This window comes from Manacus candei, unplaced genomic scaffold (assembly GCF_025592945.1).
Source record: "Manacus candei isolate 608988 ecotype Guabito, Panama unplaced genomic scaffold, ASM2559294v1 h1tg000084l, whole genome shotgun sequence".
NCBI lineage: Eukaryota > Metazoa > Chordata > Aves > Passeriformes > Pipridae > Manacus > Manacus candei.
The window spans coordinates 1988971-2002153 of NW_026138132.1; the positions used below are offsets into that span (position 1 = coordinate 1988971).

The 13183-nt window shown below is 60.9% G+C and overlaps 1 protein-coding gene across 3 annotated transcripts in view; it reads right to left on the reverse strand.

The window, feature by feature from the left end:
• Nucleotides 1–11870: 11870 nt before the first annotated feature.
• Nucleotides 11871–13183, reverse strand: part of PEBP4 (phosphatidylethanolamine binding protein 4) — a 78539-nt gene continuing 77226 nt past the window's right edge. For all 3 annotated transcript variants that reach the window (XM_051811945.1, XM_051811946.1, XM_051811944.1), the window contains exon 7: nucleotides 11871–12300. In XM_051811945.1, the coding sequence (XP_051667905.1) occupies nucleotides 12209–12300 (92 nt within the window). In that variant the 3' untranslated portion in view covers nucleotides 11871–12208. The remainder of the gene's footprint in view (nucleotides 12301–13183) is intronic.

The window sequence follows — 13183 nt, forward strand, 5'->3', positions numbered from 1 at the left end:
TGCCCATATATGGACAGACAAAGCCGAGCCGAGGCCGAGACGTCACAATGGAAGCTCCGCACAATGGAACGTTTGGAGAGAGAGAGAGAGAGAGAGAGAGGGAGAGAGAAAGAGAGAGCAGGAAGCGGCGACCGGCGCGCGCGGGGACGGGGGGACAAGGGGACAGGGCAAAGGGGGCACCACCGGGGACCCTGCCAATGGGGCAAGGGGGACAGGGCGCCGGGCATCCTGCACCGGGAAAGGGGCATCCTGCACCGGGAAAGGGGTACCGGACACCCGGCATCACGCTCCGGGTACCGGGCGTCCTGCACCGGGAAAGGGGAACCGGGAACGGGGCGTCCTACACCGGGAAAGGGGAACCGGGAACGGGGCGTCCTACACCGGGAAAGGGGCACCGGGAACAGGGTACCGAGTATCCTACATCAAGCACCGGCCATCCCGCACCGGGCAAGGGGTACCGGGCACCGGGGATCGGGCATCCTGCACCGGGGAAGGGGTACCGAGCACCAGGCACCCTCCACAGGGCACCGGGCACCGGGCATCCCGCGCTAAGCATCGAGTCCCGGGTACCGGACGTGCATCAGGCATCCTGCACCGGGCATTCTGCACTGGGCACCGGGCACCGGGCACCGAGAACCCTGCTAAGGGCACCGGGCATCTTGCACCGGATACCGGGCACGCTGCACCGGGCCGGGGGTCTCCGCCCCAGCACTGACACTCCCTCACCGAGAGATGCCAGACCCCCACGAAGGGCAGGTGGCGGCGGCTCCAGCCCCTCCCTGCCCGGATCATTCCCCCCGGGAAGGAGCGGGGGCGCGGGGACAGCCCGCCCCCGCCGTGCTTGACCCTGCGGCCGCCCCTGGGGCTGCTCAGAGCCACGCTCTTACCGGGAGGGGTTTTTTTTTTCCCCGACTGGAGACCAGGAGCGCGGGGGAACCGGCCACAACCCCATCCCGCAACCCGGGATGGGAGAGAAACGGGATGGCAGCTGTGCGTGGAAAACCACAGCGCCAGGCAGTGGAGTTTGGTGGGAAGGAGAGGGTCAGCGGGGGGGTTGCAGAAGCCTCCATCTCCTCGCTGTGGTGGCAGTGGTGACAGAAGGGATGGCTCTGCCCCGAGCCGCCCCCTCCCCATGCCCCGACTCCCGTGGAGAGCAGCGCTTGGAATACTTTAAAAACAGGTAACACTTGTTGGTCGCCTGTGATTTTAACCTCACCTCCCCCCTTTAAAAGTTTGGCACTTCCAAGGCGTCAGTAATTAGGTGGTTTCGTGCTAAGTGTGCCAACTGATGCTATCTTTAAAACCCTCCGAGTTATATAGCAAATGTATGGAAAAATGCTGTGTTGCAATAGCTCCACTTACCCAATTCCTGCAGGGCCGGCTTTGCCATGGGAGTGAAATCCGGGCTACGGGAGGGCTGCGGCGGGAGGGGACCGGGCACTCGCTGCGGGGAGAGTGGGACGGACACACCAGGGGGGCTGGGGAGGTGCTGCCAGGCCCGGGGTGTGTCGCTCCGCGGTGCCGGGGTGGGTGGGGGGATGCTGCGGAGCGCAGGGCGGGGGGAAGCGTGTACCGGGAGCGGGGGGCAGCGAGCCCTGACTTGGCTTGTTTGTGAGTGCGGGGGGAGGAGTGGCCTGTGTGCTCTATCAACTTCAGGGTCACCATTCGTTTCAGGGCCCCCCACATCCACTTCAAGGCCCCCCGCATCCTCTTCAGGGCCCCTCGTTCCCTGCAGCCCCCCAGCCACTGCAGCCCCAGCCACTGCAGCGGCGCCCATCCATTGACGGGCCCCGATTTCATAAGAAGCGCCCCCCCACCCTGGGCAGAACCCCCCCATCCTTGCAGATCCCCCCCGCCCTGCTCAGAACGCCCCCTTATCCTTGCACAGTCCCCCATCCTGCACAGAAACCCCCCATCCTTGCGGAGCCCCCCACCCTGCTCAGACCCTTCATCCTTCGCAGAGCCCCCCCATCCTGTGCAGATCACCCCCGTCCTGGGCAGAACCCTCCACCCTTGCAGAGCCCCCTTATCCTTGCAAACCCCCCTTATCCTTCGCAGAGCCCCCCTAACCCTGCAGAACCCGCGCAAAGCCCCCAACCCTGCACAGACCCCCCCACCCCTCCCGGAGCCTTGCACCCTTATCACCCCCATCCTTTGCAGGGCACTCTCCTTCTTTTACACCCCGTCTTTGTCACTCTCTCCCCCATTTGCCCCCCTCCCGCCCCCCCCCCCCATAGCCTCAAGCCCCCCACCCTCCCCATCGCCCGCCCCGCCCGTGGCCCGGCGCGGCCCGGGGGGAGCGCGGCGGCGGCGGCGGGCGAGGGGGGGGACCGGGGAGGGGGGAGAGCGGGGCGGCGGCGGGCGGGCGGCCGAGGGGAAGCGCCATACAAGGCCTGGATCCGGCCCCGCCTCCGCTCCCTTCTTTGGCCGCCGGTTCCGGCGCCCCCGGCGCTGCCGAGGTGCGGGGCGGGTGCGGGGCGCGGAGGGGGATGCGCCGCCCGCACCCACCCGGAGCGGCACCGCCGCGGCCCGCGGGGGTGAGGAGGGGATCCCGCCGACCCCCCTCTCGCTCCCCCGAAGTGCGCCCAGCGCCTTTCTCCATCACCGCGTTCCCGCGGCGGGAGCGCGCCCGCATCCGCCGCGCTGGGGATGCTGCGGGTCCGGCCCCCGCGGCCGCGCAGCCCCACGAGGGTCAGAGCGGAGACCCCCCCTCCCAAAAAAAACCCGAACAGAACCACCCCTCCTCGACCATCAGGGGTGTCCGGCACCACCATCACCACCCCGTTCCTCCAGATTTGTAGTGGAGGGCTGTGGGTTTGCTCGGCACCCACGGGCGAGGGTCCCGTGGGGAATTCCTGCTCCGGAGCAAGCAGGGGCTGGCCCAGCTTCTCGCCCTGCGCTGGAAAACCCAACATCCCCACGAGTGCCAGCCCCACACTTGGCTCACCCCGACCCGGGTGGGTGTTGGCCCCCCACGGGTGACAGTGCCACGGCAGCGTGAAGTCGCATCTGTCCCCCCCCCCTCCCGACACGAGTGGCACCTGCTTCCCGCTGGGAATGCAACTGTTCCCTGCCAAATCGGGGTGGCTGGGGCTGTGGGTGCAGCGATAACACCCCACACCCTCACGGCGGGGGTTTAAGCCGGGTTTAAAGCTCCTGAGTCACGAGGTCCCGCCGTTAAACCCGGCCGGGGAGAGCGGGACAGCTCAGTTACTAACAGTGGTTTGATGCCAATTGATGGGGAACGGCCCCGAGCCAAAATAAACCAAGGCAGCCTTAGACTGGCACGAAAACGGCCGCATGGGGGTTGGACTGGCTTAGTTACAGCTCAGCTTAATGGGTCGGAGCATCCCGAGCAGAGTTCTTTACCCAAAGGAAGGGGAGAGAAAAAAGAGGCACTCACCTGGGATGCTCTGGATGGTTTTAAATTACAGCTCGGGCTGGATGGAGTCTGCAGCTGAGAGGTTTCACTTATTTTCATCATCCCACACACCTGCCTCGCGTGAGCCCCATCCCCATCCGGCTGTTTGAGTGGCTGTGATCGCTGGCATCTGTGATTCCACGGGGTTTCATGCACGTGGGTCTCCTCTTCTGCTCCACTCAGGGGGGACCCCCCCTGCAGAGCTGCCTCCAGCTCTGGGGTCCAGCATCAGAAGGATGTGGAATGGCTGGAATGAGTCCAGAGGAGGCCACGGAGATGCTCCAAGGGCTGGAGCCCTTCTGCTCTGGAGCCAGGCTGGGAGAGCTGGGGGGGTTCACCTGGAGGAGAGAAGGATCCAGGGAGACCTGAGAGCCCCTTCTAGGGCCTAAAGGGGCTCCAGGAGAGCTGGAGAGGGACTGGGGACAAGGGATGGAGGGACAGGACACAGGGAATGGTTTCCCACTGCCAGAGGGAGGGTAAGATGGGATATTGGGAAGGAATCCTTGGCTGTGAGGGTGGGAAGGCCCTGGCACAGGTTGCCCAGAGGAGCTGTGGCTGCCCCATCCCTGGAAGTGTCCAAGGCCAGGTTGGACAGTGCTTGGAGCACAGTGGAAGGTGTCCCTGCTCATGGCAGGGGGTGGAACTGGATGAGTTTTAAGCTCCCTTCCCACCCAAAGCATTCCAGGGCTCCATGAAATGCTGCCATCCCCTCCTCAGTGCCAATTCCAAGTGTCCCACACCACACATTGCCCCTGTGCCCCCTCACCTCAGCTCTCCCCCACTGCCTGTGGTGGAGTCGTGACAAGCCCTGACACTGTTTAGTGCTGTCCCACCTGGTTCAATCCCCGTGACACCCACCCAAGTTTTGGCAGCTTCCCCTCCGCGAGGAACTGAGAGCACCCAGCTCCCCTTGCTCCCACCCCAGTCCTGCCTTTGGAGCTGTGGGATGCTCAGAGCAGCCCTGTGCCCTTCCCTGTGCCAACACCCTGCTGGTGCCCCTGGATCTGCCACTGTGTCCCTGCGGGTGCTGTCAGCTGACGGGTGACTTCTCACCGCTCTCAGTCTTGTGACCTGGCCCTGATTCATGTGCCCTGAGCCCTCCAGAGACCACCGGGGCTTCGAAAAGGGGAACTCCTCAGGGTTTTTCACCTAGTTAACGGCAGGGGAAATGCACTTACAGAGCGTTAGCCTGGGTTTTGTGCCTCGTGTTGAGGCAGATGGGATTGCTCGTCCTCTAAACCTTGACCCTTTGGAGGCTGAGGGTCATCACGGGGTGCTCATCACCGTCTCTTTAAGTGTCTCTGGAAAGCTCTGCTGTGGGTTTCAGGCTTTTTGGACTCACTGGTGGTGTCTCCGATCCACAGAGAGGGAGGTGGATTACCGGTGATGATGATGATGATGATTACGACGACCATCATTGTCACCTCATCCTGGATTACAAAGGATGCTCAGACGCAAAGCCTAAGGCACAAATTTACCAGGCCCTGGAGACTTTCCTCCCCAGGCCCTTGGATTCTCTGTAGATGTGGATCTGGGGCTGGTAAGGTCACAGAGCCGTAAACAGAGTGTGGCTGGTGGGGACCTGAAAGGTCACCTGCCTCCCACCCCCGGGGACGATTGTGCCAGGGCTGTACGTGTGGGCGGCCGCCTGGATGGCCGACGACACAAACCCTTCTCGAGCAGCTTGAAGAAGGGAAAAAATACACCCCGAGCCACCCAAACCACGGGTGGGTGTCTCAGGGGTATCTGATGAAGCCGCCGTGGTTTCTCAGGGCTGGGAGTGTTTTGTTTGCGAGTGCTGAGGTGGGATGCGGCAGTCGGGGGCGGGGGCAGTTCCCTCTGGCAAACAACAGCTGCCCAGATGTGGCTGCGCCTGCAGCAATTTATTCTCTGGGCCTCCCCTGGCCTGGGTGTGAGAGACGCTCAGCACCGGCGGGGATGGGGCTCAGGGTAATCCGTAATTTCTGGAGGAGGAGAAACTTTCTCCGCTGCTGTTGGGCGTGGGAAATCCTCATTTCGGGCCAAACGCTGCCTGAGAGAACTCCAGCCAGGAGAAACTGCAGCAGCCTTCCTGATCCTGGACCAACACCCTCCCGGCACGGGCTGCGTCCTTCCACAGCGCCGGCTCCCTCCTCACCTGGGTTTTCCTGATTTGCCTGTGAAAACTCCACACCCTCCTCCTCCGGAAATATTCAGAAACGCTCGCACTGAAATATGCATGGAAAAGGAGACGTGCGTGTCCCTCCTGGAAAAGGAGACGTGCATCTCCCTCCTGGAGAAGGAGGTGTGCATGTCCCTCCTCCTGCGGGGGGGTGTGGAGGGACCCACCGGCAGAACTTGCTGCCCTGGGGTGTCCCTGGGTCGATCCCAAAGGACAGATCCCCACAAGCCAAACCCCAGGGAGGCTGGTGGGGGAAACCAAGGGAGCACCGTGGGTGGCTGTGGGAAGCCCTTTCCTGCCTCAGTTTCCCCCGTGGCAAGAGAGGGATCGGCCCTGCCCTCACCCTGCACAGCAGCAGGGTGAAAAGCTTGGGATGGGCAGGGAAAGCCCTTTGGAGCAGAGGGCAGCTGCAAACCCATCCTGCTGATCCTGGGACACCCCACGCTGCAGGAAAGTGGGTGCAGGGTTGGTCCCTGAAGGGGACAGCACTAGGAGATGGCTGGAGGCCTGGGAAACACTTGCAGGAGCACCCAGAGTGCTGCAAGGGGAAGCTTTGCCTGTGCCCCACGGTCCCCACACCTCTGCCATCCCTTTCCTGGCATCACCCCAAAGAGCATCCCACAGCTTCCCACTGCTCCCAGGGCCTGGGGTCAGGGGGTGACTCCAGGCTGTGGCAGCAAGGGGCACGTTGCTGTATTCACCGGCAAGCTGGGAACCTCTGGGTCATCCAAGTCCGAGACAGGTCTCTTTTTCCAAGCCCAGAGGTCTTTCCTGTTATTATCCAGCCGGGGAACAATAGCAGTGGTGGCTGGCGCGGTGTGACCTGGAGATAAGGAGACAGTGTGATTGGCAGGAAAACTAAACAGTAGGTCCAGGAGTGAAAGTGGTCCCGAGGGAACAGCGCCACTGGGAATGATGGGGTTCCAGCCAGGGATCGGGCACGGAGCAGGCTGTGAAACCAGGGATGGTTTTATGGGACCAGCAGGAACCTCGGCTTGGTGGCCCCGAGTGACCCCAGCGAGGAGGTTGCAGAGAGGTGCCACAAAGGCTTTTTTTAATGTGAAACCAAGAAAGAGAAGAGGAAACGGCCTCTTGCGTGTCAGCCCCGAGAGCTGTGCCATGATCACCCCACTCCGGAGACGTTCCCTGACGGAGGAGGGGAGCAAAGGAGGGCGGAACTCCCCGGATCCGCCGCGTCCCACGGGAAAAGGGCTCAGTTTTGTGTGAGCAGGGCTCAGAGGCCGCAGAGCTTGACCAGGGGTGAATCCAGCGTTGGGGTATCCATGTCATGGTCCCGTGTGAGGGATGGACGTCCTCCCAGCCGGCGAAATCCAGAGGCTGCGTGCCTGGGAACGCGCTGCTCCCGAGGGCTGCGCTTCGACCGCTGCAGAAACTGGTGGGAGGCCAAAAGGCGAGGGATCTGTGAGCCATTGAAACCGGCCCGGGGGGAATTAGCCACTTCCTAGCAATGAGGAAATGTGAGGCTGGCTGAGGACCCGCGGGGCTGCGGGCAGGGAACGGCAGCGAGAGCTGCCGACAAGTGAGGGCAAGCCGGGCCGAGTCCGTGAGTCCGTCCTCAGCCCTGGTGGCTGCAGGGGTGGCTGGCAGAGCCATCCAGCACCTTCCACCATGCCTCGGGATGCAAACCCCCTGGGGGCAGCTGCCTCATCCTGCAGGAGCTGGGATAAAAATAAACAGGGCAGCGCAGGCACGGCAGCTTCTGGGCAGGAGCAAAGCTGGTGGGCTGGGACCACCGTATCAAAAACTCCCTGTTTTCCTGTTCCACCGAGGGCTGTTTTGGGGCAAAACCACATCTGAAGGTGCTAGTGCTCCTGGCGGAGTGGGAGAGGCTGGGAGCTTCCCACTGGCTGTGGACAAACCCAGCCCAAACCGACTCGGGGAGCAGCTGAAAGAGGAAACAAAACCTGGGCAGAGTTTCTCCCTGCAGAGCATCCCTTGAATGCTCGTCCCGGGATGTCTGGCAGGTCTCTGGGTACAGCCAGGCAGCTGCTTTCCCTCAGGAACACTCGGAATTTGCATCCCAGGACGCTGCAAGAGCCTGGCTGAATGGTCCAGCCCCAGTGAGCGGGACGGGGGGCCAGGACCCCCAAACCAAGCAAGCTTTGGCAGGGCCCCCAGACAGCCCCACAAAGCTCCTCTGATATTATACAGCATTTTGGAGGCCCAATAATAATTAATTACCACTAATTAATGAAGGCATCACTCCAGGACCGGCCCACGTGCCCCTGGCTGCCCGCTGGTCCCCTCTGGGTGCTGGCATGGACACAGAGGTGGGGACACGTCCTGGCCTCGCCCGCCTTCCCTATTACTTCAGGAGCCCTAAATTCCTGCCCCAGCCCAGGAGCCTCTCCCAGGGCCCACCTGGCTGCCTGTCCATGGATCAGCTGCTGCATCCAGCAGCTCCCAGTGTGGGCACCCACCACCACCAGCCCACCCGTGGCACCGGGGACCCCCGGGCTGGGGGCTCTGTGTGTCCACGGCACGGGGATGAGGGATGGGAGCAAAGCACCGGGAGTTGGAGCATCCCAAAGTCCCCCCCCCCGTGGCTGACACACGGAGGGCAGGGTCCCTTTGCACCCCACGGGGATGCTGGTGCTGGAAAATCTCCCAGGTTGGCTCCCAAAACGGGCAGCCTTGTTTATCCCCCGCCTTGTGCCGCCGTGTCCCCACCGGCACATGGGGATTATCCATCCTGACCTATTTCCCGGGGGGTGCAGCAGGGCTTAATTCAGTGGATGCTTTGAGGAGTGCAGAGATCTGCAGATAGAGCCACTCCGAGGTGCGAGATATCATTAATTAATTCACGGGTTGATATAGTTATGCGCTTAGATCATCATCAGCTGATCCTGCTAATCCCTTCTTGAGCAAGTCCCCGTGTGAGGGGGAGCTGCTGCCTGGCACTGCTGAGCTCCTCGGAGCTGGATCGTCCCTGTGTCATCCCCACATGGCACTGAATCACTGGGGGTGCAAGGGGTGTCCCCCAGACCCCGCTCCTTAACACCCCCCTGCTCCAAAATCTGCATTTTCCTCCCCAGAAGGGAGATGCCTCCTGCTCTCCATCGGGGGATGAGACCCAGGGCTGCCTCCCCTCGAGCCAGGGGCTGAGACTTTCTCTCAGCAGAGTAATTGTTTCAGTGATTATTAAAAATAGGTAATTGTTACCCTGCTGATTTAGGGATTGTGTTCAGCACAAGCTTCTTCTGGCCTCCAGCCCAGTTTTGGGAAGAAACATCCCCCCTGTGTGCTCTGCTGGGCGCTGCCACTGCTCACCAGGAACATTCAGTTTTCACGAGTTCACTATTAATTTTTCCAACTCCGGGTCCTCCTCCTCTTCCTCAGTGATCCCACGGAGTGGGTGGGTTTGCTTTGGGAAAGGGCTGGAAGCGCCCACACCCACCTCACAACATCACCCTGGGGGAGCAAAGGGTGGCTGTGGGGTGGACCACAGGGCTCAGCTCAGCTCACAGAATCCCTGGGACCGTGTGTTTCCACGGGCCTGTGGCCTCTGAATCCCGTTGGGCTCTGCAGAGCTGGTGAATCCAGGCCGGAATTCCCGGGATACGCCGGCAGCGCCGCGGGCACCGCTGACCCCAAGCACACCCGAGCTCACCCCGCCGTGTTTTCTCCCAGCCCCTTCACACGAAAATGTCAAAAGAAAAAAAAAAAAAAGCCACGGCAGTGGAAATTCGAGGTAACAAATACAAATAAAACTTCCTCTGGAGGCTAAAAATGACACACGTAGACAGAGAAAAAAAAAACTTCTCCGGGTGACAATAACAGAGCGCGGGAGCTATTTCAGTGCTGGGCTGTTCCATTGCAGCGCTGGGGTTGTGGCTGCTCAAAACCAGCCACTTCCCCAGGGACGTGACGTGTTTCCTTTCCATCACAAACTGATTTAGAAGCAAAACTTTCTACATTTAGGCAGCGAGAGGCTCAGCTTCTCTTTTCTCTCTCTCGCAATCGACGGTGAGCGAATGGAAGGAGAGAGAAAGGGGGTGGGACCAGCACGAAGTGACTGTACGTGGCTTCCTCCTTTTTGCTTTATTTTTTCCCCCCCTTTCGTTCTTTCTAAATTACCAAAAAGCGAACCAGAAAACCACAATTAATATTTTCCACGCCGTGAGGGCCCCGCGTGCATCCCGGTGAGGGGCTGTGGCTCGGGGCTGGCTGGAGCTCCTGCCACACTTGGTGTTTGCAGCCCTGTGTGGGCCCTGGTGTCTGATACAAGGCCACCAGTGCCTCATCCTGCGTCCCAGCAGGAATTGTCCCACCACAGGGACACTGCAGCCACCTGGGCAGATTCCTGATCCACACCTTCCCCATCCCTGTCCCTATCTCCATCTCCACCCCTGTCCTGTCTCCCTCTCCATCTCCATCATATCCCTCTCCATCCCCATTCCATCTCCATCCTCATCCCACTTGCATCCTCATCCCATCCCCATCTCCATTTCCATTCCTCATCCCCATCCTCATCCCTATTCGTGTTTTTCCATCCCCATCTTCACCCCCATCCCCATCTCCATCCTTATCCCTATCCCTGCTCTCCATCCCCATCCCTATCTCATTCCCCTTTCCCTTTCCATCTCCATCCCCCCTTCCTGTTCTCCATTCTCATCCTCATTCCCATTCCTGTTCTTCATCCCACCTCCACCTGTCTTATCTCCATCCCCATCCCCATGTCCATCCCCATCCCCATCCCCATGTCCATCCCCATCCCCATCTCCATCCCCATCCCCATCTCCATCCCCATCCCCATCTCCATCCTCATCTCCATCTTCATCTCCATTCCCATTTCCATTCTCCATCCCCATCCTCACTCCCACCCCTGTTCCCCATCCCATTCCCATTCCCATCAGGGTCACACAGGGCAGTGGATCAGCCTGGGCTCTGGCACCCAGCGATCCCAATCCTGGCTCATCCCCTCACCTCCAACCAAACCCAGGAGCAACGGTGCTAATTTCCTAGAAGGATAAACATCCCATCAGCTTTTCCCTCCCGCTCCACCAAAAATAACCCCCCCGGCCACGCGGAATTACAGGCGGGGAGGAAAGGCCGCCGGGAGTTTGGCTGCAGGATGTCAACAGAGCGTGACCTCTCATTTACACCAGTCCCTCTCACCGACCCGACGGGCCAATTACACCCTCCTGCGAGGGCCAGGAGAGGCAAAGAGCGGGAACAATCCAACTTTAGCAGACTTCCATGACATGGCGCCGTGTCACTTCCTCCCTGCTAATCTTAGCGCCGGCGGCTGCGGGCTTGCTGTTTTTTTTTTCCCTGGCTTGTGGTGTTACCCAGCTTCCTTTTTTTGTTGCTTGCCTTCCCCCCCGGGTCCTGCAGCTTCACCCAGTGTGTGCCCACAGGGCGAGCTGGGCCCCTGCTCCTGCATCTCTCTTGGACGTACCCATCACCCCGATCTTTCCCGGGGATGTGGGGCCGTCGTGATCCAGCCCCTGGGGAGGCAAACAGTTGTATCCTGCTGCAGGGGAAGTCCCAGCCACATTTAACCCCCCCCCCATGAAGGAGTGAAATCCACTCTCACTGCTGGGGAGCCAGGGAAGGTGACCAGCAGGATGTTTTTTTCAGGAACAGGCTGCCCTGGGATAAACCCAGGGACTGATGCAGCAGCAACAGCATCGCCGCCCCCTCGGAGGGATCCCCGACCTCCCTGAGAGTCATTCCCTTGTGCCTCAGCTTTCCCTGCCTGCAAAACGTCCCCTCGTCCCGGGGTCTTGCTCCCCACGGTTTTTCCAAGTGGAATATTGTTCCTGGCCATGAGCAGGACAGAGTCAGCTCTGTCACAGCAGAGACACCAGGACATGCTTCCAGGAGGACTTGCAGGCGGGTGAATCGGAGCCTCAGAGAAAACTGAGTCTTAGATGAAAGCCTAATTAAGGAGCTAATTAAAGGGGAGGTCTGGCTAAGTGGCCAGTAGGCAGAGCTCTGCTGATTTATGCCTTTAATTTGGGTTTTGCTTTCCAAGAGGAGCGGGCTGAGGGCAAAGGCAGGGCAGAGACGGAGTCAGGCCGGGACAGTGCCCGGTTCCCACACTGTGTGGTGCTGCTGCCGGGCCCCTGGCTGGGCACCACCATCCCACTCCCACTCCTGGGTGATGCTGGGAATGCCTGGGATCACCTACATGAGGGTTTTGATGGCAGCCCCCTGCCCCCATCACCCACAGGGGGTCTCATCCCTGGCAGTGGGTGCAGACACCAGAACAACCCGATCTGTCCAGTTTTTGCTGCCAGCAAGGAGCCCGTGACTCCCCCGTGTGCTCCATCCATATTTTATTCAGGAAACTGCAAGCACTCAAACTCAAGGTCCCCAAAGTGCAGGCGGGACATGCTGGGGGTAAGGTCTGGAAAACGGGATGAGGGGAGGAGAAGAGGTGATGCCATCCTTCCTGGGATAGCCAGGGTGAGCTGGGACACCGCTCAGGGTGGGAGAGAGAACTCGGGTTTGGGAGTGGAGGGGATGGGGTTGGTGCTGTGGGTCTGGGTGGGGAGCAGGGTGGGTGCATCCTTGGTGGGTCTTGGGGTCCCCTCGGCTCTGGGCAGAGGTGGCTCTGTGGGGTGAGGATGTGCAGGGGAAGGACGCGCTGACCGGAGCTAATCCTCGTAGTATTTGGTGAGGAACTGGGTCTTGACCACAGGGTGACCCAGCCCAAAATCTTCCACGAAGTCCTTCAGGTCCCAGGAACCTGGGGAGAGAGGGAAAGGGGGTGAGCGGGGCTGGAGGACGGGGATGTTCCAGGGCCAGCTCCAGGCTGGGGTTTAACACCCTGTGTGGCCGCTGCTCTGCCCACCCCACATCCTGCACCCCGGGAGGCACCAGGGACAGCAGGGAGCCCGGGGGGCACATGGGGCTGGTTCCTCTCCTGCCTCCTTGGCCTTTGGAGCAGACCTTTCTGTGGTTTCCCACAAGCCCATCCCAGGGGTGGCTGGGCTGGAAATCCCCCGAGAGCACGTGGGGATGATGCAGGAGATACCCTGTCCCCCTTGCACACACACACTGATCTGCTGCTCCACAAACTGCAGGTTCTTCATCCCTGACCCTCCTTCTCTGCCCAGACCTGAGGCTGTTGGAGCTCTGGGGGCAGCCCATGGCTGGATCCAGCTGTGGTGTTTCCCATGGAGGTGTCAGGGAAACCCTCTCTGGGGCAGGAGGGATTCCCTTGCACCCCGTGGGGTACAGAAATCCCCCTGCACCCTGCCAGGGTTTGACACCCAGCGTGGGTCTGGCTGGTGGCTGCCAGAGCATCCTGCTCCCCACCAGAGGGGCTTTCCCAGGGACTCAAACAGCTCACACTGTCACCACTGCCCCTCCTTGTGGGACACTGGATGGGACACTGCCTCGGTGTCACAGGGTGGGGAAAGGGGCCCATTGTTTATCTGCAAGCTGTCCTCTCCTCTTCCTGGCTGCTCTTTAATGTCACACCACAGCCTGGCAGCCCTTTATCTGCCGTCACATCTCAGCCCCAACTGGAGCAAAGCGTCCTCTTTGCTCTTGCAAAAGTGCTGAGCACAACCTGAGCTGCTTCATCACCTGCATGGGGGGGGGGTGGTGGTGGCTCAGGGTGCTGG